Genomic DNA, 27927 nt, shown 5'->3' with positions numbered 1-27927 from the left:
TGGAAATGGATAACTTAATTTACCAGAAAAACCCACTCCTTTCCTCACAAATTTGTACAGGCAAGTTTGTAGTTTCCAACACGTATTTAGCCATTTACATTTAAAAATCAGATGCTGAATTAAAAAGTAGCAGTAAACCACACATAAAAAAAAAAGGTCTGTTTTTTCAGATAAGAAAATACTGTGACTTATCACCATCTCTGTATTAAACAAGATTAAAAATGTCAGAAACTAATTTCAGTAAATGCTTCGCCTCTTTGTTTTACCTGCTTCTGTGTACTTTAATCCTACTTTTACTTCTTCATGCTTTGCTTTTGGTGGCGGCCAGACAGTCTGGAGTCTCCCTGGAGTCTTGTCATCTTGCTCTGAGGGACTCAGGTCAGGCTGTTAAAATTACGCAAGAAAAAATTAAAGTCTGCAGTATCAATTGATTCCAAACAACAACTGTCATGCTCAGCTCTACACATGTGCTCCAGAAAGATTATCTGTCTCATTCTACTGACTGAAACAGTGCTCAGGTGGTTGGAAGGGACACAAATAAATCAGTGCAGAAAAATATTTTTGAGGAGGAAAGTAGCATCATGCATGTGACATGCAATGATTAGTTGAAACTGTTCACATCACTGTGGAGAGCTGTCTATGCTTTGGTGAACCACCGAGGTGGTCATGAATGTTATGTTTTTTTCCTGTGTCTTTACTCCAGAGTGAAAAGACCCATCTGTGCTCCTCTTACAAGTAAACATTAGAGCAATTCACCTAAGACATCATTTGACAATATAATTTTCTGGAAGCAGAGCTAGTTTATGAAATTCCTGCCCCACCCCCCGCAGATTGCTCAGTCCACATACCAGGTAATACTGCCACATCAAAGTAATGCTGCAGCTGTTAATGGGACCGCACTGTCAACTGGAATGCCAAAGTAACTCTTTAAATGGGGAAGGGGTGGAGGGGGAATGACCCACTAAACAAGTATTCTTATAGAGGGATTTTTTTTGTGTGTGTTTTTTTAGATCTCCAATATTTCTGTAGTCTGACTTACAACATGTTACTACAAGTAATTGCATAGACACAAGTGCGACAACAGTGAAACACTATACGGAAATGGCCCCATGAATGGCCCACAGAAGGAAGGGAAAGACTAGACCCTTGGACTCTGGCTTTGCCCTAAGAAAATACAGATTTGCACTAGACCGGACACTAAGCAGACATTTATAAAAGCCACTCCTGCTGAGTCCTGTGCCTCCGCCCTCCCTGTGTGTGATGAGAGCTTCCCAGAGAGGTTTGCTGTGAGCCACACGAACGCTGACGCCAGCACAGCGACTGGGGTAAGCAGGAAGGAGCACGCCAGGAATGGGAAGGGCACACACAGGCTGCAATTGCTGTACATGCCACAGCCAATGAATACCTGTTTTCTCATCCCCAGAGGTAATTTACTACAAACTGGTATTATCAGTCTACCCAAGTGTTAGCCAAGATTTTTTACATGTTTTTTTATATTATGCAAGAATAAAACATTTAAAGAGAGTATAACCAACACAGAAAATCAACTTAAGTAGCTTCAGGTTTAAGGCCCAATCCTGAAAATTGAATTATTCAGGTAACTCCCCCTTCAGCCAACAATACTCTCCTGGGCTGATTACGTCTGCCAAAGATGTGATGGAAGAAGTTTGAGTTGGGGGAATGCCAACCAAAAGGTTACTCATTTAATTAAAGAGTTCAAATCACATTCAAAGTAATTTATGATTGTATAAAAACTTTGCATTGATTTTTTTTTTCTTAGAAACATACTAACCACATCTCCATATGCCTAAGAGCATTAATGCTGCAAACACTTATATTAATAAAAAATTTGAGTTGTCTAATTTAAATCACTAACTTACACCTGGATAAGTTTAAATGCTTATCAATATTGGAAAAGCCAGTTATATGCATGTAAACAAGAAAGAAAAATTACTTCAGGTTCTATGTCCTCAACAAACTGAGCTGAAAATCACCCACAACTTCTTTTATCAATTCTTATCATAAAATTATTCCTACAGGTAAAATGAAATATTAGTTTTTAAAATAAATTCCTCAATGAAAGAAAACAGAGTAAGATTGAGAAATTATTAAAAAATATTACAGTAAATATCTGCAGCATCAAACTGCTTTAAAGCTGTAATTAACATATGGAGAACTGTTATGTAGATATCTTTTAAAATCAGAAGCTGATTTTTAAGTTCTCACATCTAATTGAGAGGCTTTTACTGTCACCATCAGTTGTGGCCAAATTCTGCTACAATGGCAGATGATCAAAAATTTTGACAAACAAGCCCCAGGATTTCCTCAGCTGGAAATCCAAAATTTGAGATTGCCAGAAGAAGAGACCAATTCTGACATTTTGATCTTAAGTCCCCACCAATAATATTTAAACAAGACATTATTTTCTTATCCTTCCACTTCCAGATCTTAGGAAGAAAAAGTAATTCAACCTACAGATTTGTCTGATGGTCCATCCCCGGGTTTTGATTTTGACCTTTCAAATACAGCTTTCAAGGACTCTTTTTCATTTCTCATTTTGCGTTTTAGGGCTTCCAGCTCTGAAGGATCTGCAGTTGTTTCTTTCTTGGGAGGCCGTGTGAATAAAGCTTTAAAGGCATCCAGTGCAGATTCAGCAGGGCTTGATTTTATCTCCTCAGAGGGAAATCGTAGCTCTCTTTTGCTGGAGGCTTTGTTCTCCTGAGCTTCATCACTGTCCTCGGTCTCCCCAGATCCCTCACCAGAGTCCTCAGTTCTATCTTCATTCTTGGAGACGTCTATGTTTAACAAGTGCGAGAGTTGTTCTAGGAAAGTGGGATTTGCTTTAGGTTCAGATGATTTTTTTTTATTGGTCAAACCTGATGCAATACTGGATTTCTTAACAGGCTGTCGTAATTTAAGCACAGCTAAATCATTCTCCCTTGGTTTAATTTCTGTAACAGTTTCCCCATCTTCTGTGGTTAGTCCCTTTTTCCTCACACGTAGTCCACTAAAGAAAGCAGGCAGCTGGAAAGTCTTTTCAGCCAGTGCTGTTTTTTGGAGTGATATATTATCAGCTGAAGGTCTTTGTTCTTCATCTGAAAGTTCTTGAGGGCATTCCCCTGTAGCAAGAAAACGAGTAAATTGCTCATCCATTAACATTTTGTCTTTTCCATTGGAATCATACTCTAGAATACCATCCAGTTCTTTTGGGAACTGCTTAGAGAATGGTGGGTGTAACTCAATGTCATCTGTATACACAGTGTCACCACTGTTGCTGTGCCCTTCTGATTCTGACTCTTCCTGATTTTGACTGCTATTGTCCAAGGCCTCAGCAGACAAAGCAGCATTTTTTAGCCCGTATTTGCTTGCACTGTTCTCATCGGTGTCTAGATCCTTATTCTCCGTGTCCGATTCTGTGTCACTTGTTGTATGAACCAAAGTACCTTGTACAAGAATAGCATCCTTGTCATCACTGTCCAATTCAGACAAAGAAGTCTGAACAAACCTCAGATGCTGAAGAAGTGATTCGTTTTGGTCAGCTAACTCCAGCTCCAGGCCTGCTTGCCTGCCAGACATTGGGTCAGCTTGGCCACTGGTACTATTCACACTGTGCTGATTTTCTGAGTCCGCATTACAACCATTATCATTCCTCTCATGCCAGGTGTTAGCATGAGTATTTATATTGCTGTGCAAAGGTTGAAATGCTTTAAGCACTGTTTCTTCTTCAGGAGCTGTAGATTCAAACTTGGTTGTAAATCCGAACAGTGTTTTCACAGAAAATGTAGTGAGAGAGTCATGGTTGCTTTCTGCTGTGTTCTTCAGGTCTAAAAGCTCACTACAGTCAGGCATCCCATTATGTTCTTCCATGTTGCGTGAAGTAGCGAATAGGTTCCCTTCCAGCCGTGCTGCTGACTGCTGAGCAAACACTCACTGCGCGCATTCAGGCTGCCGGCGCTGCAACAGGCGGCCCGGCCCGCGCAGGCCGCCGGCCCCCCGCGCTCCCGGCCGGGCCGCGCCGCCGCTCCTTCCGCCCCGGCCGTCGGGGCTCCCCGCTCCGCCAAGGGAGAAGCAGAACGACCCACCGTAAAAAAAAGTTCTCGGCAGCGTCTGGAACTTGTTCCCTCGCACAAGAGGGGTTTGTCACAGCACTAACCTCGGCTGGAGCCTCGGCCAAGGGTCCCCCCGGGGCTCCGCGCCCCGACGGGCTGCGCGCCCCCGGCTCCCGGCGCGCCGAGCCCGCAGCGCCCGGCAGCTACAGCAGCCGCCCCGCCGGGCCGAGCGCGCCGCGGCTGCTCCCTACTTCCTTGTCCCGGTGCGCCAGCGCTGGGTGGTTTTCAGCAGAAAATTCCTGACGGATTCCTTTGCACAGTCTTTCCACTCGGATAAAGAACTTCTTTTGTAAATCCATAATCGCCAAAAAAAGTCAAATGGAAACCCGAGCTAACGACTCTGAAGTTTCCTGTGCCCCCGCCAGAAGCCCTTGCAGAACCCCCAGTGCCCGGCCGGGCAGAGCCAACTCGGGTGAGCGCCCTTGAAGCCGAGGAAAGTAGGAAAAAAAGAGACTCTCTTCCGATTTGCTGGAGGTTTCATCTGGAATGCAGATTTCAGCCTCCAGGGCCATGAACAAAAACCAACGAGACTGGTTTCATATTACCACTGTCCTCGCTCTGCACAGCTCCTGCTGAGAGGTGCACACAGGTACTTATCAGAGACTCCGGCCGCGCCCAGGGACCGGGAGCGCTGGGCGGCGGAGAGCGGCCAGCGCCCAGGAGGGCCAAATTAACTGTTTAGAAATCAGACAGCCTTGTCCATCTGCACGGCACCAGCCTTGGATCGTTCCGAACCAGAACAATCTCTGTTGACATATTCTGTGATAATTTTCATAGACTGTACTGCTATATGTGTGAGATTTACTTAGTTGATACAAACAAAAACACTTGAAGGAAATCTACAAAACTCTCTAACTGAACCTATGATACTATATATTTTTCTTATCAATACTTATAGAGAAAGTTCAAAATACTCCTAAGCACTATTGATATTCAGAAAGTCAGTAACATTTGGGTCAGGTTTCCATCGCAAGTCTCTGCTTTCGCTACTTTTTTGTGTTTGTTTGTTTTTTTTGGAACTACAGAGACTGCAAACCTTCAGGATTTTATATTCTTCTCATTCCCAGGCCTTTAAGAAATTTTTTTAATCAAATTTCCACATGGGTACCTCAGAAATTAAGGATACCTTTCTTTGATTTGCACCCAAGTTAAAGGGTCATTCTACAGTCAGCCATTTAGCTGTGACGAGTAATCTTAAGCAAGCAACATGGGGAAAGCTGTCCTTCACAGGGCAATCAGCTGCAGATCACACCGCTGTATGTGATTACCAAGAAACATCTACTAAAAAGCTGAGTATTACAGACAACAAGCAACAACAAAGTATCCCAACATCTACTAAAAAGCTGAGTATTACAGACAACAAGCAACAACAAAGTATCCCAACATCTACTAAAAAGCTGAGTATTACAGACAACAAGCAACAACAAAGTATCCCAACACATTTAGCTTTTGGGTTAATGTTTAAAAATGTAAACTGTACAAAAAGCATTTGTTTGCCTTTTCAACATATTATAAAACATCATAAACTCAACAGCAAATGCCATTGGTATCTCCTGCAGGGACTAAGTTTCCTGAAAATCAGATTGTAATACTAAGGGCTTAGATGGAGCTTACAGACACCTTTTCAATTACAGGGTTGCCTGCATACCTATAGACAAAGGGCATTGGAAACCTTCCCAACTTTATCTGTGATTTAACACACAGCAATGTCTTCTGCCCTGCTGCCTGGCATTTCCTTAGCAAGCTCCAGACTTGCTTCTCCGCTATGCTTAATCATCAGGTGCCAAGGTCAGAAACAACTGATGGATCATGGCTCCCCTGGTTTCTAGGCTTGATATAGATTAATATCACAAAAGGAAGCTCTACATAAAGAAACAAGACACAGAGTCCTTATCACTCCCTATGCCAACCTATTCTTATAATACCAGGATTTACAAAACAGGTGCAAGGAAGCTACCTCAGCACTGGTGATTTCCCCCAAGACAAAATTTCTTGAAGGCAAATCTAAAGCAATTCTAAATTCCATTTTATGGCAAAATAAATGGCGCAAAGTGACAATACTGAACCAAAGTTTTCTACATGTAAATGCACATCTATTTTTATGTTCAATTACATGATTAATTGGTCATTGTTCTGATAAATTGTATGGTTATGTCTTGCTTATTTATGTATGTGCCTACTTATTTGGGGTTTGGTTAACTTATGATGGATAAACATTAAATCATATTTTCAAGAATAGTTTTGTTAGTCACTAACAAAAAATGTACCTATATGAACAACTTCATGATGCCTTTTAAACTAAACATACTGATTCAGATTATGCCAAAATATTTATTCATCTGTTTATATCAGCAACAACCCACACTTAGAATAAAACTTCCCTGTAATATAAAAGCTGTAACAATCCTATAAAATAGGTTAGTGATTACAGCCACTATTTAACTATTTAAGATTTTAATGGACTTCGGAAAAGTTTAGTTTAAAAGTGGACTTAAAACAGGAATCTCATACTTCATGTGTAAACAACATCCCAACAAAATTTAGGAGACCAGGACCAAATTAGTAGTGAAAAGGATGGTGCTTTGAGTGTCAGGCTGAAGTTATACAATATATGGAGTTGCTAGAAATCCCAAAGTTGAAAAGTGAGTAATTAAAAATCCAGAAGCAGAAATATACCCTATAAAACCAGAGGTAATCTCACAAGCTTGCAGAAAATACTGCTTTATATGTACCTGTTTTTGTAATAAACTCTAGGAAGTGTGGAGAAACTTTCAAGCTTTTAGAGCTCTAGGATGAACAAGGAAACTCATCTCTATATATATGCCTGGAGAAATGGCCAAAAAACTGAGTCAGTGTAATGAGTGAGTAAGCCAGTCTCTCAGATTCTCCACACAGTCCATAAACTCCCAGCCTAAAGTAAGGTTTTTGTAAAGACCTGCTTCTCACATTCTGATTATCAGCCCAGTGGAGAGTCCTTTGTTGAGAGACTCAATAGCTGATAATGAAAGACATATTGGTTACTTACTCAACAGAGTGTTTCTGGATAAAATACATACATCAATATTTTTTATATTAAAAAGAGGTCATCATTGTGATGTAAAATGAGATGGAGCCAGTTTGTTGGCTGAAGTTTTTTAATGCTGGCTGAATCTATCTCATAAGGAAAGTCTTTCTGAACAGGCTGTAACACTGCATCTAAAGGAACAACTTCAAAATCTCTAGAAAAAATCAGTTATGATTATGTTACAAGCCTCTTTTCTTAATAAAACTGACAACTCTCTGGTGCTCCAGAAAAGCCCTAAAACCTGTTACAGCAACTTTCAAGGCAGTCAATGCACTAATTATACAAAAGGACAACCATTCCTTACAGTTTAAAGCACATTTAATAATCCACACCCTTTCTGACCTACATTTAATCACAGACAGAAGTCACACCTACAACTCACTCTAGTTCTGTTCTTGAAATGTGTAAGAGCTCACCTGAAGTAGGTTTTAAAACTAGCTTTGAAGAAAACACACATTAAGCCGGAATGAAGTCATCTAATTTCTACCACTATCATATGGCAGAGCTCAACACTTCCTGACTCCATATCTATTCAGATTGCCTTTTCAGATTACTGTAATAACAAACTGGATAAACATGAACAGGACAGAAAGACACATTCTACAAAACACCAAGGTTGCTAAACTGAAAACAAACGTTCTACTGCTTTTTCAAAATAAAGAACCTCAAATCTAGAAAAGTTTGCCTAACTTGTTGAAAATAGTCATAGAATCAAATATGCACCGTGTCAGACTTCAGAAGAGCCTTGAGAAGCAGCAGGCTCTGTTTGTAGCTTGGGTGGCTTGAACTGATCTAAAGTTCAGCTGACACAGTCCGCCCTCTGCCCTGTCCTCAGCCTAACTTTTACTGCACAGATTGAGAATGGTTTTAACATTGCCCTGCTCTCCTGTTTGTCTCTCCTGCTGATTACCTCATTTTATACTTAGTATTTTAACTGTTTAAATGCTCTAAAATAGGAAAGGCAGGAAAGATGGAAGAAAACCTGTAAGGCCTTGATTTTCATCATTATTCTCCGCCTTGTTACCTCACTTAAGACCATTATGTGAGCAGCTTTCCTGAGTTTTGAGGGATCTGGGTATCACCAACATAATTGCTTTGAACTTAAGTAATTGATTTTAGATGTAGCAGCAGAAACATAGATACGGTAATTCTTACCAGAATTCAGCAATACATGTTAACAGAATGTGTGGACACCAGACACATTTGGTGTAAGGGTCTGTATAAATACATCTATAAATGCAAAGTGTTTTTGAACATCGTCATCTAAATTCTGATTGACATGAAGATATGGACTACTTTAGAGAATTTGAAAAAACACTGTAATAGTTATATGGTTATAAAACCAGAAAGCACATTAAGAAACTCAGTTTACTATTTTGAAGGAGTGCATACTGTATACTGCATCAACAAATGTATGGAATATTAGCCTGTAAAACCTATCACATGAAAAAGCAATGGTAAATCTGAGACAGAGCTTCTAGAAAGATGTATTGGCTGATCTGGTTAATATGAGCAGACATACAAGTACCAAAGGGAACAGAAGATCACTATAAACTTCGTAAGTAAACGAAGTGAGATCTTTGTACATTAAGGCACAAAGGCTGGCACTTAGTGTTACAAAGAATGACGATGAATTTTTAATCCTTTTCTTCTTCTAGTTTACTCTCTTTTCATCTTCTTTTCATTTCAACAGGCCTTTTGCTCCCCATCTACAGTGTGATACAGCAGTTTAAAGATTAAACAAAAGCTTTATAAAATAAAATTCACAGTTACATTAATTTACCATAATTTCTTAAATAATTACTAGCTATTAATTGCAATTTTAGCAGCATTTTCACATCTCACTTTTAAAAAAAGCATGTGCTTTTTTAAAATCTGAGATGAAATGCTGTATAGAAAATAGGGTGGAGCTTCATTTCTATTTTGTTTCATTACCTTCCATATCTCTGTATCTTCTCCATGTCTAAGGTTTAAAATCTAATGCAGGATCTTTTTCCATGCTTCTGGTGTAGATTGTGCATTCAAAATTTCCGTCAGAGCCGAATTCATTCACCCTCTCTCTCATCTACATTATCTACCTTCTTCCAACTAACAGAAACATAGAAACATCTTTAATAACATCATGGACAAGCTGGAGAAGTGGGCCAATGGGGATATTATGAGGTTAAACATGACCAAGTGCTGGTGCTGCACCTGGTTCAGGGCAAACTCCCATTATCAACACGGGCTAGGGATGAACACATCGAGAGCAGCCCTGCCCAGAAGGACTTGGGGGTGCTGCTGGGTGAGAGGCTGGACATGACCCAGCCATGGGCACTCCCAGCCCAGAGAGCCAGTTGTGTCCTGGGCTGCATCCAGAGCAGCGTGGGCAGCAGGGAGAGGGAGGGGATTCTGCCCCTCTGCTCTGCTCTGGTGAGACCCCACCTGCAGTGCTGCATCCAGCTCTGGGGTCCCAGCACAGGAAGGACATGGACCTGCTGGAGTGAGTCCAGAGGAGGGCCTTGAAGATGATCAGAGGGATGGAGAACCTCTCCTGTGAAGACAGGCTGAGAGAGTTGGGGTTGTTCAGCCTGGAGAAGAAAAGGGTCCAGGGAGACCTTACAGCACATTTCAGCACCTGAAGGGAGCTACAAGAAAGATGGAGAGGGACTTTTACAAGGGCCTGTATTGCTAGGACAAGGGATAATGGCTTCAAACTGAAAGAGAGTAGGTTTAGATTAGATAGTAGGAATAAATTCCTTGCTTGTGATGGTGGTGAGGCTCTGGAACAGGCTGCTCAGGGAAGATCTGGATGCCCCATCCCTGGAAGTGTTCAAGGTCAGGTTGGATGGGGCCCTGTGCAACCTGCTCTAGTGAAAGATGTCCCTGCTCATGGCAGGGGAGTTGTAATTAGATGATTCGTAATTTTCCTTCCAACCCAAACCATTCCATGATTCCATAAGCAAACACTATATATGCACATGCACAATTATATTACACATTAATGTTAGGGTGCTCCTAATCCAGAGCAAGCACAGCTATTTAATAAATAGCTTTGTTTTTCATATTGTTATTATTATGAATATAAGTGCATTTTAAAACAATAGTGCCAAACTTTTGATCAGTCAGGCTAAATGTTTTCTTCTAATAGCAGAAAAGGGCCATAGATAACATGACTGGGTGTAGTGCAACTGTGGGTAAATAAATTGGTCTATTTTAGATGCTGTTTCCTCGGAACATGATCTTAGCTTCAGAATTGCTCTCCAGACACTGGCCCACCACAGTTGTCTTGTGGTCCAGTCTGATGACTGCACAGGGAAGACAATATCTGGGCGTGACATCCCATTCTGAAGAGGAAGGGAACACCCAAGGGTTGCTGCCATCAGAGCAACTCGTGCAGCCTGGTTTTGGCCACTATCTTTCCTACAGGCTGCTTCTAGCAGTGCTGCAGTCCAAACAGATTCTGATGGCAGCAACTGCTGCAGCAGCCTTCTCACTACCATTCTTTTGGCAACTCCTCCTTCAATCCCATGGACTCACCTTCAAGAACAAAAATAGTCTTGGAGATACAAGGGGTCTGTAATTCAACCCAAAGTCCTGTTCTGAAAGAGAGTCACAGGGAGTGAGCTTCATGATAAAGTGTCTTGGTGGGTCCCTAGCAGTCAGCCCATGTTGAGCACCCTTTTTTATATCGAAATTAAACACTTTTGTTCTGAGTATTTTAAAAAGAGTGGAATAAATATTCCTCCTTGCTAACTACAACAAATGGAAATAATTTAATTTTTTCATAATGCAATTAATTAGATTTTTACACATGTTTCTTAAAAACAAAAGTAAGAAATATGGAAACTGCTTACTAATCTCAGATATCTCTTATGTTACACAAAATGTTGTTCTTAAATGGCCTTTAATTTGTAACTCCTCCTGTTCTATACAAGGACTTCATAAATGTAGACAAAGAATCCTTATGGACTATATACTTCCTGTTGTAGTATATATTTCTAGCAGTGATAACAGCTATGTCACAGCTCCTCTCAATCCAGTTATTTGTTTTCATCTCAACAATTTATTACAAGGATAAACCTGTACCTTCACACTGGTACAAGAATATTCTAAATAATTATCTTAAGAAAAGAAAGTTAGGACAAGAAATAAATTTTATAACAAGCTCAAGAGAATACCATCGGTGACTGTAGGCATTAAAATGCATTTTAAGTGTACTTCTAAGTAACTTTTTGTATTTCCACCAATAGATGTCACTCTTACACAAATTTGTCTTAGTGTTTCTTTGCACAAACTGTTTATGTAATCTAGTCTTTAAAGCAATTTCTTTCAATCATTCAATCCTTTCCCTGTTTCTTCCCTCTTCTTCTACATTCTGTTCCCTTCTCCCTCCAATTTGAAAACTACTGCCAAAACATGTCTCTGTAGGCTGCTTACTGCTCACCCTGGGAGCATGTCAGTATTTCCAGCTGCATTAAGCTGGCCTGACATTGTGATTAACTCCGCTTGCCCTCTGAAGCTTCAGTGCTTTATATCCCAGGAAGTTACAAAACTTCTCCTGTCAAACTCATGGCCAGTCTGACTCCAGTGCCAGTTCTGCTTCTCCAAAACCCTGAGAAGCAGCAGCATGGCTCCCAGCGCTTGGGTTGCGCACATGCACACGTGCACACACAGCTTGCTCCTGCAATGCATTTACAGGAAGCAACTAATTTAAACTAAACACCCATCAAGATTTTAGAAATGGCACATTGTGTATCTTCATCTATTTATATAATTTCAAAAATTTTCTGTATGCATTGCTCTCAGCAGCACAAAGACACATGGACTCACAGACCATCTGGAAAACTGTATCCTGCCCAAAACTTTGCAGTTCGTCAGATATTTTGGAACACGGTTTTAGACTGACCTGAAATAAACGCATACCAAAAATGTAATTGTATATAATAAATGCCTGTTGAAATCCAATACAGCATGAATACAGTCCTACTCACGTTCAGTTCCAGGCTCAGATGCAACACATTTCTGTTGATCTTCTCTTTCTCACTTGAATGAGGAAACGAGTTTGAGTGCCCCAGTCTGCAATCCAGAACCCACGTATCTTCATCTCTGTTTGCCACATCCAAATTAGTCAGCCGTTCAGTGAAGTCATCCTTTAAAGCAGACTCTGCTGGAAGGCCCAAATGAAATGAACTTAAATTAAATTAAATTAAATAATTCTGTAATGCATCTGCACATAATCCCTGCACACAAAAAGTCCTATATCTTTTTGAAACTCTGGTACACACTACCACCAACATGTGCACTTACAGTTCTTCTGTTTGTTTAAAACAAAACTGAATGGTATAAAGGGGATAAAAACTTCGTTTTCACTCAGAAAAAATCTTTCTGTCCTTAGATTTTGTGGGTCAGATCTAGCATAAAAAAAAAAGTGGGCTGCTTGTCTTTCCCCCATACACAGACACAGACTGTGTGTAAGATGCTTGCCTCTGCCAAGGCACTGTTAACTGGTTATCCTAAATGTGCTCATCACACACACATTTCAGAGGTAGGTGTGAAGTATAAAACTTCCCTAAGAAAGCTCCACATACTAATTTGATAAACTTTTTGACATTGGCTAAACACAGCCTTAGTGGGGACCGTGCCAATCCACATTAGTCCTTTACACCAAGTGCATAAAAAGCAGATCTTTTTATGATCTTTAAATCAGAAGTGATGCTTAAGATTTTACCTTTCTCTAGTAACCTTAAAACATAGTATCAACCTGGTTTTGGAACGGTTTAGGTACAAACAGCCATGGATTTAAGGGGAGAGGTGAGAACAAAACCTGTTAACCAAGGAGGTACTTGTCTATGTCATGCATTGCAACCACTCAGCACTCTCCATCCTGTTCACAGCATTGCTGGTTTATTAGACCCCCAAAAAATGTATATTTCTTCATGATAGCTTCCACTTTAGCAATGAGAAAACCAATGAATTCCATGAAGTTACTGTGCCCTCTGAAGTGTAATGCCATACGTAAGATACAGAACACCTCTTTTTATATTCTGTAAGATATATACACTCTTTCACAGACACATCCATCTTGGATCATTTTACTGGAAGCTTCAGATATTAGCACAGTTCCTGGCTGCTGCATATCATAGCTTAGCATTATAAAAGAAACCCTGAAAGTGTTCAAGGCCAGATTTGATGGAGCTCCAAGAACCTGGTCTAGGGAAATATATCCCTGTCCATGACATGGGGATTGGAACTAGATAATCTTTATGGTTCTGTTCAGTCCAGGCCTTTTCTGATTCTAGTAATGGCACTTACAATTTTGTAATTTTTAGAAGTTTTTGGTTTTTTCTTTTTTCCCTAACTTTAAAAGACCATATTAAGAAAAGAGGCACTAGGATCAGAATCTGTATAAATGGTTGCTTAAATAAAGGCTGATTTTCAAATTTTCTGATAGCTTCCAGTCCTAAATAATTTAGGTGCCACACCTAAATTAATTATAAGCATAGTAAAGTAAAATACTTGATAAAATGGCCAATGATCCAAATTACAAGTCAGTCATTATTGTGTGAATAAAGTCATCTTTCATCTTATTCAGATGAAATCTCAGTGTGAGATTCTATCAAAATAAAGCATTTCTCTAAAAGAGTATTACACATACCTTTACACATTTTGAAATTATGCACTGCATATAATATTAAACTGTATCAAGATATTCAAACACAAGACAGCACATTTTAAGACATTCTCAGGTCCAGATTTGCTATCTTTTAGATCAGGGATCTAAAGAGAGACTTGCTTTCTGACTTTCTGAATCACTGGATTTCTGTATATTGTTACACATTTGATATGTTTTTTATTGTTGGCCCTTATGCCATTATGTAAGTGTTGTGGTTTAACCACAGCAAGCAACCAAATACCATGCAGCAACCATGTATCCAAAACATAGCCCTGCACTAGCCACTGTGAACAAAATTAATTCTACCCCAGATAAAACCCACTCATTAAGTCATTTCCATATTTAGAAACCCTTACGATCAGAAATACAAATATTATGCTTTTAATATTAAATACAAATATCATGCTTATAGTATGCTGAATAAATGTATTGGTTGAATTTTGACCTCATATTTGTTGCACCATACAATTAGCCCAATTACCTCTAGCCACCCACCCTTTACATGATTATGACATGGAAAATATAAAGAAAGTTCCAGGTGAGTGGAGAGGAAAAAGTAAAAATCACCATTTTTAAGGTAATTGGACATTATCTGTATCATGTTAGCAAACCTATCATGACAGGTTTTGGTGCTTCTCCTGGTTTCTGTCACAGATCAGTGCTACAGTTTTTTTGTGGGTATCTACTGACTTTTCATCACAAAAAAATTGGAATCCTGTCATATAACCTATAAAAAACACATATGCTTTCATAAAAAATTAAAACTGCATTAAAATGCAAATTTACATAGTAAAAACCAGGAAATACTACCATTTTTAATTCAATGCTCTTTGGGAATTCATTTTATATTTGTAATTACAAAGATAAATTACATTTATCTTTGTAATTATCTTGTAATGCTTGCCCACCCTGCTCAGCATTATTTCTAATACTTCAAAGCTTGATTACAGTTTGTAGTTTGCAGTCATTTTGGACCAATTATTCTTAGCTGTGTTGTTCAAGGTGTCTGTTCTATGTCAGCTACTGCTAAAGAGAAAATTCATTTGTAGCAGTGATTTTTACCCATAATATGCTTACTCTAATAATTTCCATTGATTCATTAAGTGATACAGAACTGTAGCAAGAGACCACACTTAGAATTCCTTCTTGCAGCAGCTGGTATTTCCCATAATTAACTGTGGCCCAGCTACAAACAGTCAGCCTGCCAAATGCTTTCTGGGCCTCTAGAAAACTTAGTACCTCCCTCAGCTGAAGAGATTCAGTTTTTGTCCAAATTTAATTTTATGCACCATTATATTAATTTACGGTATTTTTTGCTGTTGGCAGACTTGTCCCAAGTCTGTTACCAAGCCTCTATTCTCCACCCTCTAGGCAATTATTACTTAATGTTCTGTCATCTATGCATTTATCCTGGTAGCTGATGATTGCATTCCTCCCTGAACCAGTTCTCACCTGCACACACCATTAGCATAAAACCACTTCTATGGTAAGGGACTCATCCAGCCCAGTAGACAGTGGAATATGAAAGGAGAAATTTAACCATCTCTCTAAGTATTCTATTTTAAGCAAATTTTTAAATGTTTTGTCATATTTTTCCCTGAAGTTCAGCATTCTGTCAGCTCTGACAGATGGATTTTACTGCTACTGACACTTATCCAAGAAACATTTTTTTTTAAATTGGCAACCTACTGTAATCTGATAGTGTTTAAAAAAAAGTCATATATATTTTATGCAAGCATATGCAAACACATGTATGTATTATTGAATCATAGGCTAAATTTAGAAAGTTTTAAAATGCATATGTTTATCCTTCAGCCACCTTAACTGATTTGACATCTCTTTTTTTTTCTCTCTGAAAAAAGAAGGGTTTCATGAAATTTTAGTTGCTATTCAAACTGTCTTCCAGGTTTTACAGTTTATACCACTTAGGAGTGCCTCCTGTGTGCAATGTATGTACAAAGAAGACTGCCCAAATACAGATCTGCTGCCATCTATTGTCCCAAGGGAATAGAAGACTGAGCAATGTAAATACAGAAAGACTGAATACTTAATGCTTCTCTGGGAATTTTTACCATGCAGACTTTGTGAGTGTAGGGAAACAACATTTTTATGTTGTCACAGGTAGGACAGATGAGGCACTCAAACCTCAGGGGTACAGACAGGGTCAAATCATCAGACTGTGACAATGAATTGTACACCCAGGATTTTCTAAATCTTCTAGTCCTATGCTGAACATACATAATTATAAGGTAATTACATCTGACTTTTTAAATAAAAATTACCATTCTTGTCATACAAACTCTAAACAGAAATTCTTAAATTAGCAAACAGGCATATTAGATACCATGTAATACATTTCTGTTAAGTTGCCATTGTGGAATACACATTTTCTATGGAACAGTTTCTACGGAACAATTTCTATGGGCAGTCTCTCTCTATAGAAAACCTGAAAAAAGAAAAACTTTTTTTTTTTTTTTTTTTTACTAGTTCAAGGAATTAGGATGTCATGATATCCATTTCCTTGGGTACATGGTTTGCTTAACCACAACACACTTAGCTCTGAGGCCAATGTTACACTGATTGCTTTTAGCTTTGTTTCTTGACCACTATATATTAATATTTCAATCACACTCCATTCTTTCTAGATTGCCTTATTATACCACACAGGATAAAAATATAATGGTTACTCTTTTTGTATGTTGATTCCCATGTAATGTACAATTCTGTTGCCTAGTAGATTGAATGTTATGAACACTCATATGCATGAATAAAGAAAACCTTGTGTTAATTAGATACTTGTATTCACTGCTTGCCTCTTGGAAGAAGTGAAAAGGAGGTAAATAAAATTTAAATCTTTGTACACCATTTGGGAATGAGTCTCAGAATGCTAGGTTTTGTGGACCTTTTAAGTTTGGGGGGGGCCTTAAATTTTAGAAAAAAACCCCTAACAAACAAAATAAATAATCAAGTAGGTTTTTTCAGCAAGTGAACCACAAAACTGAAGCAGTCTAACTCAGAAATTGCCTATTTAAAGGCACCATTTTGACAGTAGGAATGAACACTCTGAATCATGTATTCATGAGTATTTACGGTATTTAGAGGATTTTTAGAGGATTTACGGTATTACTAACATAAGAGAATGTTATTACTGTAGGGATTTGGCTCTTGCAAGATCTTAAGTCAGCAAATCACAGCAAGTTAAAGAGTCTTTGGTACACTTCCTTGCTCAAATGGATGAGGCTTGACCATTGTTACTGAAAGCATTGGTGGAACGTGAAGATAAACTGAGTCAACATATTTTTTAAAATTATGGAAATCCAAAATATGCAGGTCCTACCACATTTTTTTGCTTTGCAGTGGGAACCTCAGATTTCATGATCCATCCCTCTGGACTGACCTTTTCCTTTCTAAGCAGTAAAAGCTTTCTGATTTCTCCTGTTTAAAATGTCTCTTTTATTTTTGTTGTTACAGACACCAATGTGTTCAATCTCAAAACAGCATTGGAAGGAGTCTCAGCAGCTGCAGATTCTGTGGTTAGATGATACTGCACAGCTCCATCCACATGCCATCTGTGGTATCTCATATCTGTTAGTATATAAAGACATTAATTCTGTGTAAACATATAAGTTATGCACTCATTGTTCCCATGTATGCAGCTGACACAGAGGACAATAAGATTTTATTTTCTGGAGTTAAAGTCTATTTTGAAGTTAAAGAAATATGAATAAGTAGGGAGAAAAATAAGAGAATTTGAAAGAGGATTTAAAAACCTAGAGGAAGCCGTCCTCCTTCCCTTTTAATTTTCCAGATTCCCTTCATGGGAAGGAAGCAAATAGAAGAAACCTGTTTGCTCTGGTAGAGACCCAAGAGAAGACTGAAATCTTAGCAGCAATACAATTCTTTCTGTTTTATTGGATAGAATGAAAGAAGTACATAGTTGTTTGTGCAGAAAAGTGAACATTGTGCACTAGGAAGATGAATAAATCCTTTTGACATGAAGAAAACTCATAGTGCAAGACTAGAGACACTGGAAAATTATACTAAATGCTGTCTTTGGGAATGAAGATATATGTCATCTTTCCCCCTAATTTACATAGTTTTATTTACTCTGTATTGTAGCATGGGGCGATTCATAGTATAAGCAGTTTAGCAAAATCCTTGCTGAAGATTGCCTGTTTCTGCAGTACATTTAGAAATTCTTTTTGCATGATGAAAAATTGTGAATTTTAAAAAGCAAATGTTAGGCCTGCTACTTGCTATGTTGCTATAACAAAGAAGCCTGAATGGCACAGTACTTAAATCAAATCTCTCAAAGTGGTGAGTGTGGGAGCAAAGCCCTGGGGCAGCAACACCCTGCAGTGGCAGTTAAGGTCTTTGCAATGCTCAGAAAGCTAGAAGCTCCTAAAGTACCAATATCCAAAACAATCAACAATTTATTGTCTTATTCTGTGTCCTCTTTCTCCTAGGAAACAGTAAACACAACTTAGTACAGCTAATAATGGAGAAAAAAATGTGCAAGTGGCTTCAAATCCATCCAATTACTAAAAGAGAAATCTATTGCCTAGTAAAATTAGGACCTCCCTCCCTTGCTAGCAAATAAAAATCAGTATGTTATTCTGAAGTGTGAACTTAAAGAAGGGTATCTTCCTGCAGGAGGTGATAAACTGTACATAGCTTGACATGAACTTCCATCATTAAAAGAAAAGAGCAGCAAATAACGGTGAAGATAAAGCTTTCTGGCCTAGAAAGTTCAACTGAGCAACCACCAAACATAGGGATTTTATTTATTTTCTTGTAAAAAACGTTTGTGCAACTTCTCAATGCAGAATGTATCAACTGCAAAAACATGTGATACAACTCAAAGCTTTTCAAAAATACTTCAGAATCATTACAAACCTAGGGAAGCTTAGCAACATCTATCGAAACCTATAAATTCCTTATATAAATTTAAATGGTTTGTATTAAAGTAACTTTTCATTTATTCTTTCAGAATGAATGTTATTTATATTTTTTTTTATTAAGGGTTTACATTTATCATAATTTATATACTTCATACTGCTTTTTCTCCTTCACCTCAATCTATTCATTCCAGACAAAAATCCCCAACCCCTAAGAGAGCAAACCCTTATAGAAAAAATATGAATACCAATCACTAACTTAGTATAAAAAAACTAGTACAACTTAGATTAGGGAAAAAAACCCCAACAAACAAAACTAAACCAAACCAAAGGGAAGATCATCAGCAGAAAGATGAGAGAACCATATTCAAGATTCAATGCTGTATCATCCAACATGTGCTTGAGAAGCCTGAGGAACAGGAACTCTAGTAACAAGTACAGAATGTATTTTCTGAATTAGGACACAGACTTGCAAGGTGCTGAGCAGTCTGGCCCCATACAAGCCTCCTGCTTCATCACACACTCAAATTTAACAAGTTTAGTTACACTGAGCAAATAACAAGCAGGACCTGCTTTGTCACTTTTCAGCCCAATCTTACTTTCAGATGCAAGCAAGATGCCCTCCAAGTGTTCACAATTGGCACTATAAAGAAAGAACCAAAGATACTAAAAACCTCAGGAGGATATAACACAGGAAGCAATTGGCACTTCAGTGCAAATTCTTCATCTTTTACTATTCCCAAAGAAGCTTCATATGTCCACAGTGAAATGCCACAATCAACATTCACACCTAGGTTCCGAGCTGCAATGCCAGGAACTTTTAGTGAAAGGCTCATTTTTAATGCCAAAGAACTTCAGTGCTCACAGTAACTTCCAGATGGGGGTAATACTCAAAGTAATCTAGTTAAATATCCAATCAGCATATATTAATTAAACAACATTTCCCAAGTGAGCCATTTGTGGACATACAAAAATTAAATACTACAGAAAACTTTGAAATACCTGACAATTAACATATGTCTTTCTTATTAGGCAAATGCTAAATGTCTTGCAGGGCTATAAAATAGATAATGGTAATTTTCCAAAACCAGTTTACAACTGTTTACAGCTTCAATACCTGAAGTAATTTTTATCCAATCAGAGCACATACCATATTTTTTATAGATCACGCTCAAAGCAACTACCAAAAATAGAAGCATTCCTAAGACTGTAATTGCTATAATGAGGAGTGTTTCACTGTGACTTTTACAACCAGTTCTCTCATCTGTGGCATTAGCCAGTTAGGTAAAAGAATGTGGAGGAAGAGACTGACGATTAAATTCTTTATTCCTTATTTTGTTTAGCAAGATTTGACCTTGCAAGCCATAGTTTTTGAAAAGATTAGAAATCTGTAGCTAGTGCAATAAGGAAAATGAAGAACTATATCGAAAAAAACAGACAAAAAGATACACAGCTGAAAGCTAACATCTTTTAGGCAGCAAGCTAGGAATAGAGGCCACAATGTCAGCAGTTTAAGTAAATGTAGTAAGCTATTTAATGACCATAAGAGCTTACATTACTTTTCTCATGTGCTTTTTATAATATTTCTCCTTATACACTGGTTCTCACTCTTAACCATGAGAAAGGCAAAGTCACGGCCGAAAAGATTTGGTTTGGGCATTAGGTAAGTAAAAAATGAATGACAGTAAGATTGATTTTAAATAACCTACATCTTTTACCTTACACTTCAAAATTTCTAAAGTTGCCTAAATAAGCTCTAACATCAATGAATCTATTTGTGGAGGTCACTTAGGCCAGCCACCTCTACATTGCATTAATGTCATTATATAAATATTTTAGTGCAAATATTAAGATCTGATATAATGAACTATGGATAAAAATGTGCAAAAGCGCCAGAAGCAACAATTAAAGAGCAGCCTGTGTAGATAACCAAGGACATTATTGACAGCAACAAAACTAATTAATGCTGAGCATGTTATTTATAACTAGACCATGGGGCATATGATTCATCAGTGAAAGTCTGAAATGTGATAATAGGAGAATGAACACGGCCTTCATAGCCTGTGCTCTTCCTTCTCCTCCTCTTGGAATAACATTGCATCACATGTGACAGTCTTCTGCCTTTTATCCAACAGGAAGACACACAACAGCCCAAAATATACTGAAAATCAAGGAACAAGGAAAATGGGCAGCAATCTTGCTTAACATTCATACACAATGCACAAGATTTTGTAGCAAAAGGATCACCTGTTTTATGACCAATCTAGCAGAACCTAAGAGATGTAGTGAGGATTTGACAGCTAGTCTCTCCTTTTCTAACCTCATTCCTAGTGCTGTCCAGACTGCTTTAACATATGCATTTTCGTGAGTGAGAGTGGTAACATTCTGTGACTGTGCAGAATCAACCTGGACTATACTTAAGCCCTTGGCACTGTATCCCACAGCGTTCTCCTGGAAAAACGGGCAGCACATGGCTTGGACAGGTGCACTCATCACTGGGTAAATAACAGGCTGTATGACCAGGCCCAGAGTGGTCATGAAGGAAGTTACATCCAGCTGGCAGCCAGTGATGAGTGGTGTTCTCCAGGGCTCAGTGTTGGGGTCAGTCCTATTTAATAAATTTATCAACAACCTGGATGAGGGGATCAAGTGCACTCTCAGACAGATTACAGACAACACCAAGTTGGGCAGGATCAGCTGAAGGGTAACAGGGCTCTGCAGAGGGATCTGAACAGGCTGGATCAATGGGGTGAAGCCAATGGTATGAGGTTAAACAAGGCCGAGTGCCGGGTCCTGCACTTGAGTCACAACAACCCCAGGCAGGGCTACAGGCTGGGGGCAGAGTGGCTGGAAAGCTGCCCAGCAGAAAAGAATATTGGCCTGCTGGTTGTCACGAGCTGAACATGAGCCAGCATGTGTCCAGGTAGCCAAGAAGGCCGATGGCATCCTGGCCTGTATTAGCAACAGTGTGGCCGGCAGGACCAGGGCAGTGATTGTCCCCTGTACTCTGCACTGGTGAGGCCACATCTCAAGTTCTGTGGGCAATTTTGGGCCCCTCACTACAAGAAGGACATTGAGGTGCTGGAGCATGTCCAGAGAAGGACAACAGAGGTGGTGAAGGGTCTTGACCACAAGTCCTGTGAGGACCAGCTGAGGGAATTGGGGTTGTTTAGCGTGGAGAAAAGGAGGCTCAGGGGAGACCTTATTGCTCTCTACAACAGCCTGAAAGGTGGTACTAGCAGGGTGGGGCTTGTTCTCTTCTCACAAGTAACAAGCAATGGGACAAGAGGAAATGACCACAAGTTGCACCAGGGAAGACTTAGATTGGTTATTAGGAAAAAGTTCTTCACTGAAAAGGTTGTTAAGCGTTGAAACAGGCTGCCCAAGAGAGTGGTTGAGTCATCATCCCTGGAGGGGTTTAAAAAACATGTAGATGTGGCACTAATGGACGTGGCTTAGTGGTGGACTTGGCAGTGCTGGGTTAATGACTGGACTCAATGATCCTAGTGGTTTCTTTCAACCTAACCAATTCTATGATTCTAAATTAGTAACTGAAAAATTTCATCCACGACAAGTAAAAATGCATTTTTGCAACGGTAGGATCACACAATAGAGTCATTAAGGAATCTCCATCCTCTTCTGCTAAAGCAGACACATTAATATTTACAGCCAATAATAAAAGAAATAAATCTGACACCTAAAATTATTTCATAATTCATGTCCTAAAGATCTACAGCTGTTATTTCCCATGTCCTGTGGCAACTGATACCTACTTTTTCTGCTTAACTAAGACAGGAACAGAAAACAAGCAGTGAAGACCTTTCTGCAGTGGTTAGATACTTGAGTGGTAATATCTCAGCAAGAGGGCAGTAGCAAACAGAGATTACCTTAGTTCAGACTCTTTGTAAGTCTAGCATTGTACGCCCCATGCTACTATTGGCAGGGTCATGATGAACCTAAGTTGGTCAACATCACATACATTTTCAAACGATTCAGCTGACTTTTTTCTAATGCAAGTATCTCTGAATGCCTTTAGTGCATCGTGAGCTTACAGAAACTCCAAAGCCCTGTTACGCTTCTGTTAATGAAATATTATCATTGTGATGTCGAAGCACTATGAAGTAGTAATGTTAATGGCATAGACAGACATATACTAACTTTTACAGCCTTAGGAAAATTGGATGACTGAGCAAAGGGAACTTATCACCAATCCCACAAATTTTCTGAGTTTTCATCAATGTCCAAGTCCTATGACCAAGGAAAAATATTCTGATTAGGATAGAATTTTTGTATATACTCAGTCAACTCTCAATTAAATAAGCTTTAATTATCTTTACTGTAGCATACCATGACTCACAAATGGGCTTCAATCCAAAACCTCAGGAAAGAAGTATAACCATATTCACAGAGCACTGAGAAGTGTTCTTCGCAGTTCCAGTCAGCACTTGTATAAGAATTTGAGCTGTGTCACTCAAATTGCCTTGTATTCTTCTTACCTCTAAACTTAAATGGCAATACTGAATGGCCTACTTTACATTTTTTGTATATTGTCCACGCTTTTATTTTATTTATAGCTTTCCAAAGCTCCACTTGCCTCAGGCTAATCACAAGCTCACTGTATTAGACATTGGACAAGAAATCAGTTAAAAGTAAAAACAATCCACAGGCTTTTTTTTCTTAATTAATTAATTTTTTAAAAATAATTTCCTTTTCTTTGGTACTTAGTCCACAACCACTCTACACTTCTTCCTATTTTCAACGCTGCTGAATATTCCTTACTTTCATAGATTTCACAAGAAATGAGAGGTGAACAGTACTTCTGAAAATAAATTATGTCACCTATATAGAAACTGTTACTTGTGAAAACATGGGGGTGTGGAAGTGGTAATAGATTGCTTAAAGTATTTTAACTTCCTTTGTATAAATTTAAAGTTCAAACTTTCTCTTTATGCTTTTCCTGGCATCTTGGGTTTTTCTGTAAACACGTATTGAGATGTACTCTGTATGAATAGCATGTGAGCTCAAGATTAAATTACAGTGGCATCCATGAATGACCTCTCTTCAACTGTGAAAAACGACTGCCAACTGAAAAATCTGCACTCAAAGAAGATGGTGTACGTTTACCACATTTATTCCACCGTCAACATTTTGGTGCACTTCAATTGATAAACAGGAAAGAGAGAGAGAAAAATGCAGCCCTATCCAACTTCTTCAGCCACTCAGTTTTACAATCTCTACCATACATCTTGCCAGTTATCTTTAGGGTTTTTGTCCCAGGCTAAAGACAATTCTTCTGTACTTTAAAATATCCTGTTGTCCTTTCCTTAACATGACCCAGTTTTACCATATACTTTTCAGACAGAGAATGAGAACGGACAGATATCTGAAGTTTGAGAGCACTAGATTTCATAAAGTGGAATAATGTTTCTGGGGGTTATTTCTTCTCCAAAAATTTCCAATTTGCTTCTTGCGCAAGCTATTGAGTTTTCAACACATATTTACATAGGACTATCTGTCAAGATTCAAAGTTCTCATTTGTGGAAGGAAATGGCTGGCTTCATTTTATATATGAAGCGAAATTGTAGGGGGGTTTTGTGCATGGCTTCCTATTTATTTCCTTCAAGTTCACCTGCCTTTTTACTACTCAGTAAATGCTTTCTACAGTTCTTCACAGCACTTCTCCCCAAATATCATGATATGATATTCATTGGCTAGAGCAGTATTCCTGACCTTCCGAGAGGTCAGGTTGGATATCAGGATATGCATCCCCAGGCACAGAAATACTGAATTTACAGTTAGTGATGAAGACTGACTAGGACTTGGTTAACTGTTGGGATAAAGAGGGGAATGAAAGGCGAACAGCACAATGGAAGAGGTTTCAGAAGTCATGAGGAAATGTGCTACTTTAGAACAACTACCTCTTAACACCGCTCATTTCCTCTGTTTTACAGTGTGATTCAGTATAGGACTGGCTAATTATAGCAATCTAAAAACTGCAGAGCAGAAATGATGCAAAAAAAAAGAGCTAGAACTTTACTAGTTACCACCTACATTTCTTTTTAATACAGTCTGTATTTATTCATATTTTAACAAGTATCTGCCAAAATGACAAGCAACATTTCACAGTCTCAACTCTGACACATCTACACTTTAAAACTAGACAAATTTGGAGACAGCTTTTTATTCTCTTTAAGTACTTTTTTGGGAAAGACATTTTTTCAGTGTATGGCTGATTGTATAACATCTGCAAGATACTACATGCATGTTCAGTAACACTTGCGTGTCAAAATAACTGTATAAACCACCAGAAGAAGCCACAAGCATCTCAGCTTTATCAAGGCTTTCTTAAACTCAAAGTGTTCTATTACAAAAGAAAACACTCTTCATTATCTAACCTAGACCTTTTTATTGGCCTCAATTTGGTCTGGCAAAACAAAGCCTTAGATGTCTAAGTACCTAACAAGTGGTCTGCTTAATCCACTAGAAAATATTTCTGTCATTCAATTCACTTTTGCAAGTGTTTTATGCAGTTACATTACACTACTGAGGAAAAAAATAAGCTGTATTCTTCTGCAAGTTCAGAGCCTAATTAAAAGGTGGCTCATTATCCAAATGGATTTTTGTCACATAAAATTTTTCACTGGCTTGCTAATGAACCAGATATAAATACCAGTCACTACTGCAATCCAGCAACCTCAAGGCTGCCAGTATTATTACATTTATTTTAAATATAAAATTACAGCTTCACAAGTGTTGGCCATCTAGCACATAATTTTGTTTTGGAAAGCATTCCTATTTAAATCAATCATAAGCATATGCTCTCCATCTTGCTTTGAGTTAAGCCTGCATTCAGGGCTGTTCTTGAAAAGGGTGGCTCTCTCTTTCAAGGCACACTGATAATATACGCCATTCTGAAGCGCACCACTACAGGAATGTGACAGCAAAATGCTAGTGGTCATATTTCTAATTCATATGAGAGATATACTTCCTATTTTACAATTCTTTCATCTTCAACATGTAGATGCCAAAGGAACCAAATGAAAAGCATAACTTCCTTTTATTTCTGTGCTCATAGTTTTATTGTAACAGTAAACCTGTTATGCAAATTCTGCATACTGGCCAAAGACCTCTAAGGTTTGTCCTCCTGAACACTATACTTGGGTCACCAAGAAGTACAATTAGTCTCACTTCATCAATTTTCCTATTATGATTTAAAAAAAGAGGATGTTGTATCTGTGGGCTGAGGACCATAAAATCATTTTCCAGAAAATCCCAACATAGTCTGTTAAGTTTTATGGTGAAAATTCAAATGAAGTGCCTTCCTGCACTGACACAGAGACAATGACTGAATTATACTCAAGTAGAAATGTAATACAGAAATACAGGTAGTTCCCAGGAGAAAGAATACAGAGTTAAACAGAGTTCAATTTTTAGAACAATGAACGAAGACAGACTACAAAGCACCAAAATGTACAATGAGAGTCTAGACCAAAATTCAAATGCATTCTTAAAAAATACTTTTTTTTTTCTGAAGGAATAAATCCATTTTTTAATAATTTGGCTATATGAAGTCAACAACATTGCTGCAATAAAAAGCTGAGACATCATTTACAATACAATTATTTGGACTCAGTTGCCTAAATGAATGTTAGATACCAAAATTAATTTATTCCAGTCCACAAAGGTGTGGATCATTCCGGGTTGGATTTGCCAGATCTATGTCCGTGCCTCAGACACCCTAGGGCACCTAAAACTGTGCTTTTTCCATTCTGCACAATTTGGCATCCATTCTGAAGATCCTGTGCAATAAGAAGGTGACATTCAGCATTCCTTCCTTTCATTTGTGAAATGATCTTGCAGGTAATTGCCCAGCACATTGAAAAGGGTGGAAGAGATCATTTTATGTGAACAAGCAAAGTACGAGCTTGTTTCAAAAGGTACAGATAGGAGAGTGTGAGTCAGATGAAGGAGAAAAGTAATGGAAATAAAGAAGACATGATGAAGGGGGTGTGGAAGTGTTTTAAGGATGACTACTGAGTAAGAAAGCAAAGCAGCATGCTACTATACATCACCAAGAGGATGGGTGGAAATATTTCCATGACTATTCAAAGTCATGACTATTTAAATATTAGTATCATTAGATGTTGTTTTTAGTAGCCAAAGCTGCTAAAGCAGACCTGAATTCCAAGAAACCTTTCATTTGTTCTGCTGGAACACCCAGCTGTCATCTCCATTTGCACATTTAATATCAATTTCAATAAATTACACATAAGAGAATTCAACCCTCTGATGACAGAGCTGCAACTGACTTTACAAAGTTAATTGAAGTTGCTTTTATGCTCTGTCTCACTGACCCTCCACATTATTAATGCCTCAAGCCCAGGCTATGTCACAGCATTGCTTGTAGCCTGAAATCCCCTTTGAGCCTACAGTCACACCTAACCCACAGGAGGAAAGTTTCAGGTCCCTGCTCTGTGCCACAAGAATGGAATGACTACAACTCACTGGTGGGAGAGAAGGTATGTAACAGCAGCCATGCCATAGAGATTTTGATACATGTAGGAAGTCTGTGCAAACATATCTTAGCACCTGCAACTCTGCAAGAACTGTTCAAGCTCAGGCTTCTCTTTGAACTGCCTGTGTATCCATCCAATGAGTCTCATAGACCAAACTGGAAATGCAGTGGGTGGCTAGTGTGGACCAGACATGCCACACAAACACACCCTCTGTGACTCCTCTCATACAAAGCATCCACATTACTGTAAGTGAAATACAATTATGCAGAGGGGAAAAAAAATAGGACTAGAAAGTCAATTTTTATGGATAGAAATACCATGGAAGACAGGGGGAAAATTCTCACCTATTTAATTTACTTTAAAAAAACCCCAAACCAACAAACTCAGGCTTCTGCCTGTTTTGGATAAAAAGTATTTCACTTTGGAGGAGTTACAAAATAAAGTCTTCTCACTGTACTTAGCTATCTCAAAGGTAGCTCTTACAAAAGAGAGATCTCTCACAAAGTTTGTGTCACCCTGGAAATCTGAAATAGCTTCAAACTACAGCTTATTTTCTGCTAACTTTAGAATAAAGCCCTTAAATTTGAAGTTCTTACAAGCAACCAAAATCTGAATAGAATGGAAACAAACCTTTTGTTTTGGTTGCAAGGTGAAATAGTTTAAATGTTATCCAATCACTTTGATG

At 38.5% G+C, this 27927-nt stretch overlaps 1 protein-coding gene across 5 annotated transcripts in view; it reads right to left on the bottom strand.

The window, feature by feature from the left end:
* FMN1 (formin 1) overlaps positions 1 to 27927 on the bottom strand; it is a 188685-nt gene that overhangs the window by 135445 nt on the left and 25313 nt on the right. For 2 of the 5 annotated variants that reach the window (XM_042046949.1, XM_042046952.1), the window contains exons 3-4: positions 12147 to 12322; positions 267 to 384 (exon numbers count right to left, since the gene is read on the bottom strand). In XM_042046949.1, the coding sequence (XP_041902883.1) occupies positions 267 to 384; positions 12147 to 12322 (294 nt within the window). Of the gene's footprint in view, positions 1 to 266; positions 385 to 2475; positions 4685 to 12146; positions 12323 to 27927 lie in introns of those variants that run through there. The other 3 variants (XM_042046953.1, XM_042046954.1, XM_042046951.1) reach the window with 2 other exon arrangements.

The sequence above is a fragment of the Corvus kubaryi genome, unplaced genomic scaffold (genome assembly GCF_017639235.1).
Source record: "Corvus kubaryi isolate FWS band 111438036 unplaced genomic scaffold, C.kubaryi_AGA036_p1.0 66, whole genome shotgun sequence".
NCBI lineage: Eukaryota > Metazoa > Chordata > Aves > Passeriformes > Corvidae > Corvus > Corvus kubaryi.
The sequence above is the reverse complement of the archived record's forward strand: the minus strand, read 5'-3'. Positions and strand labels throughout refer to the sequence as shown.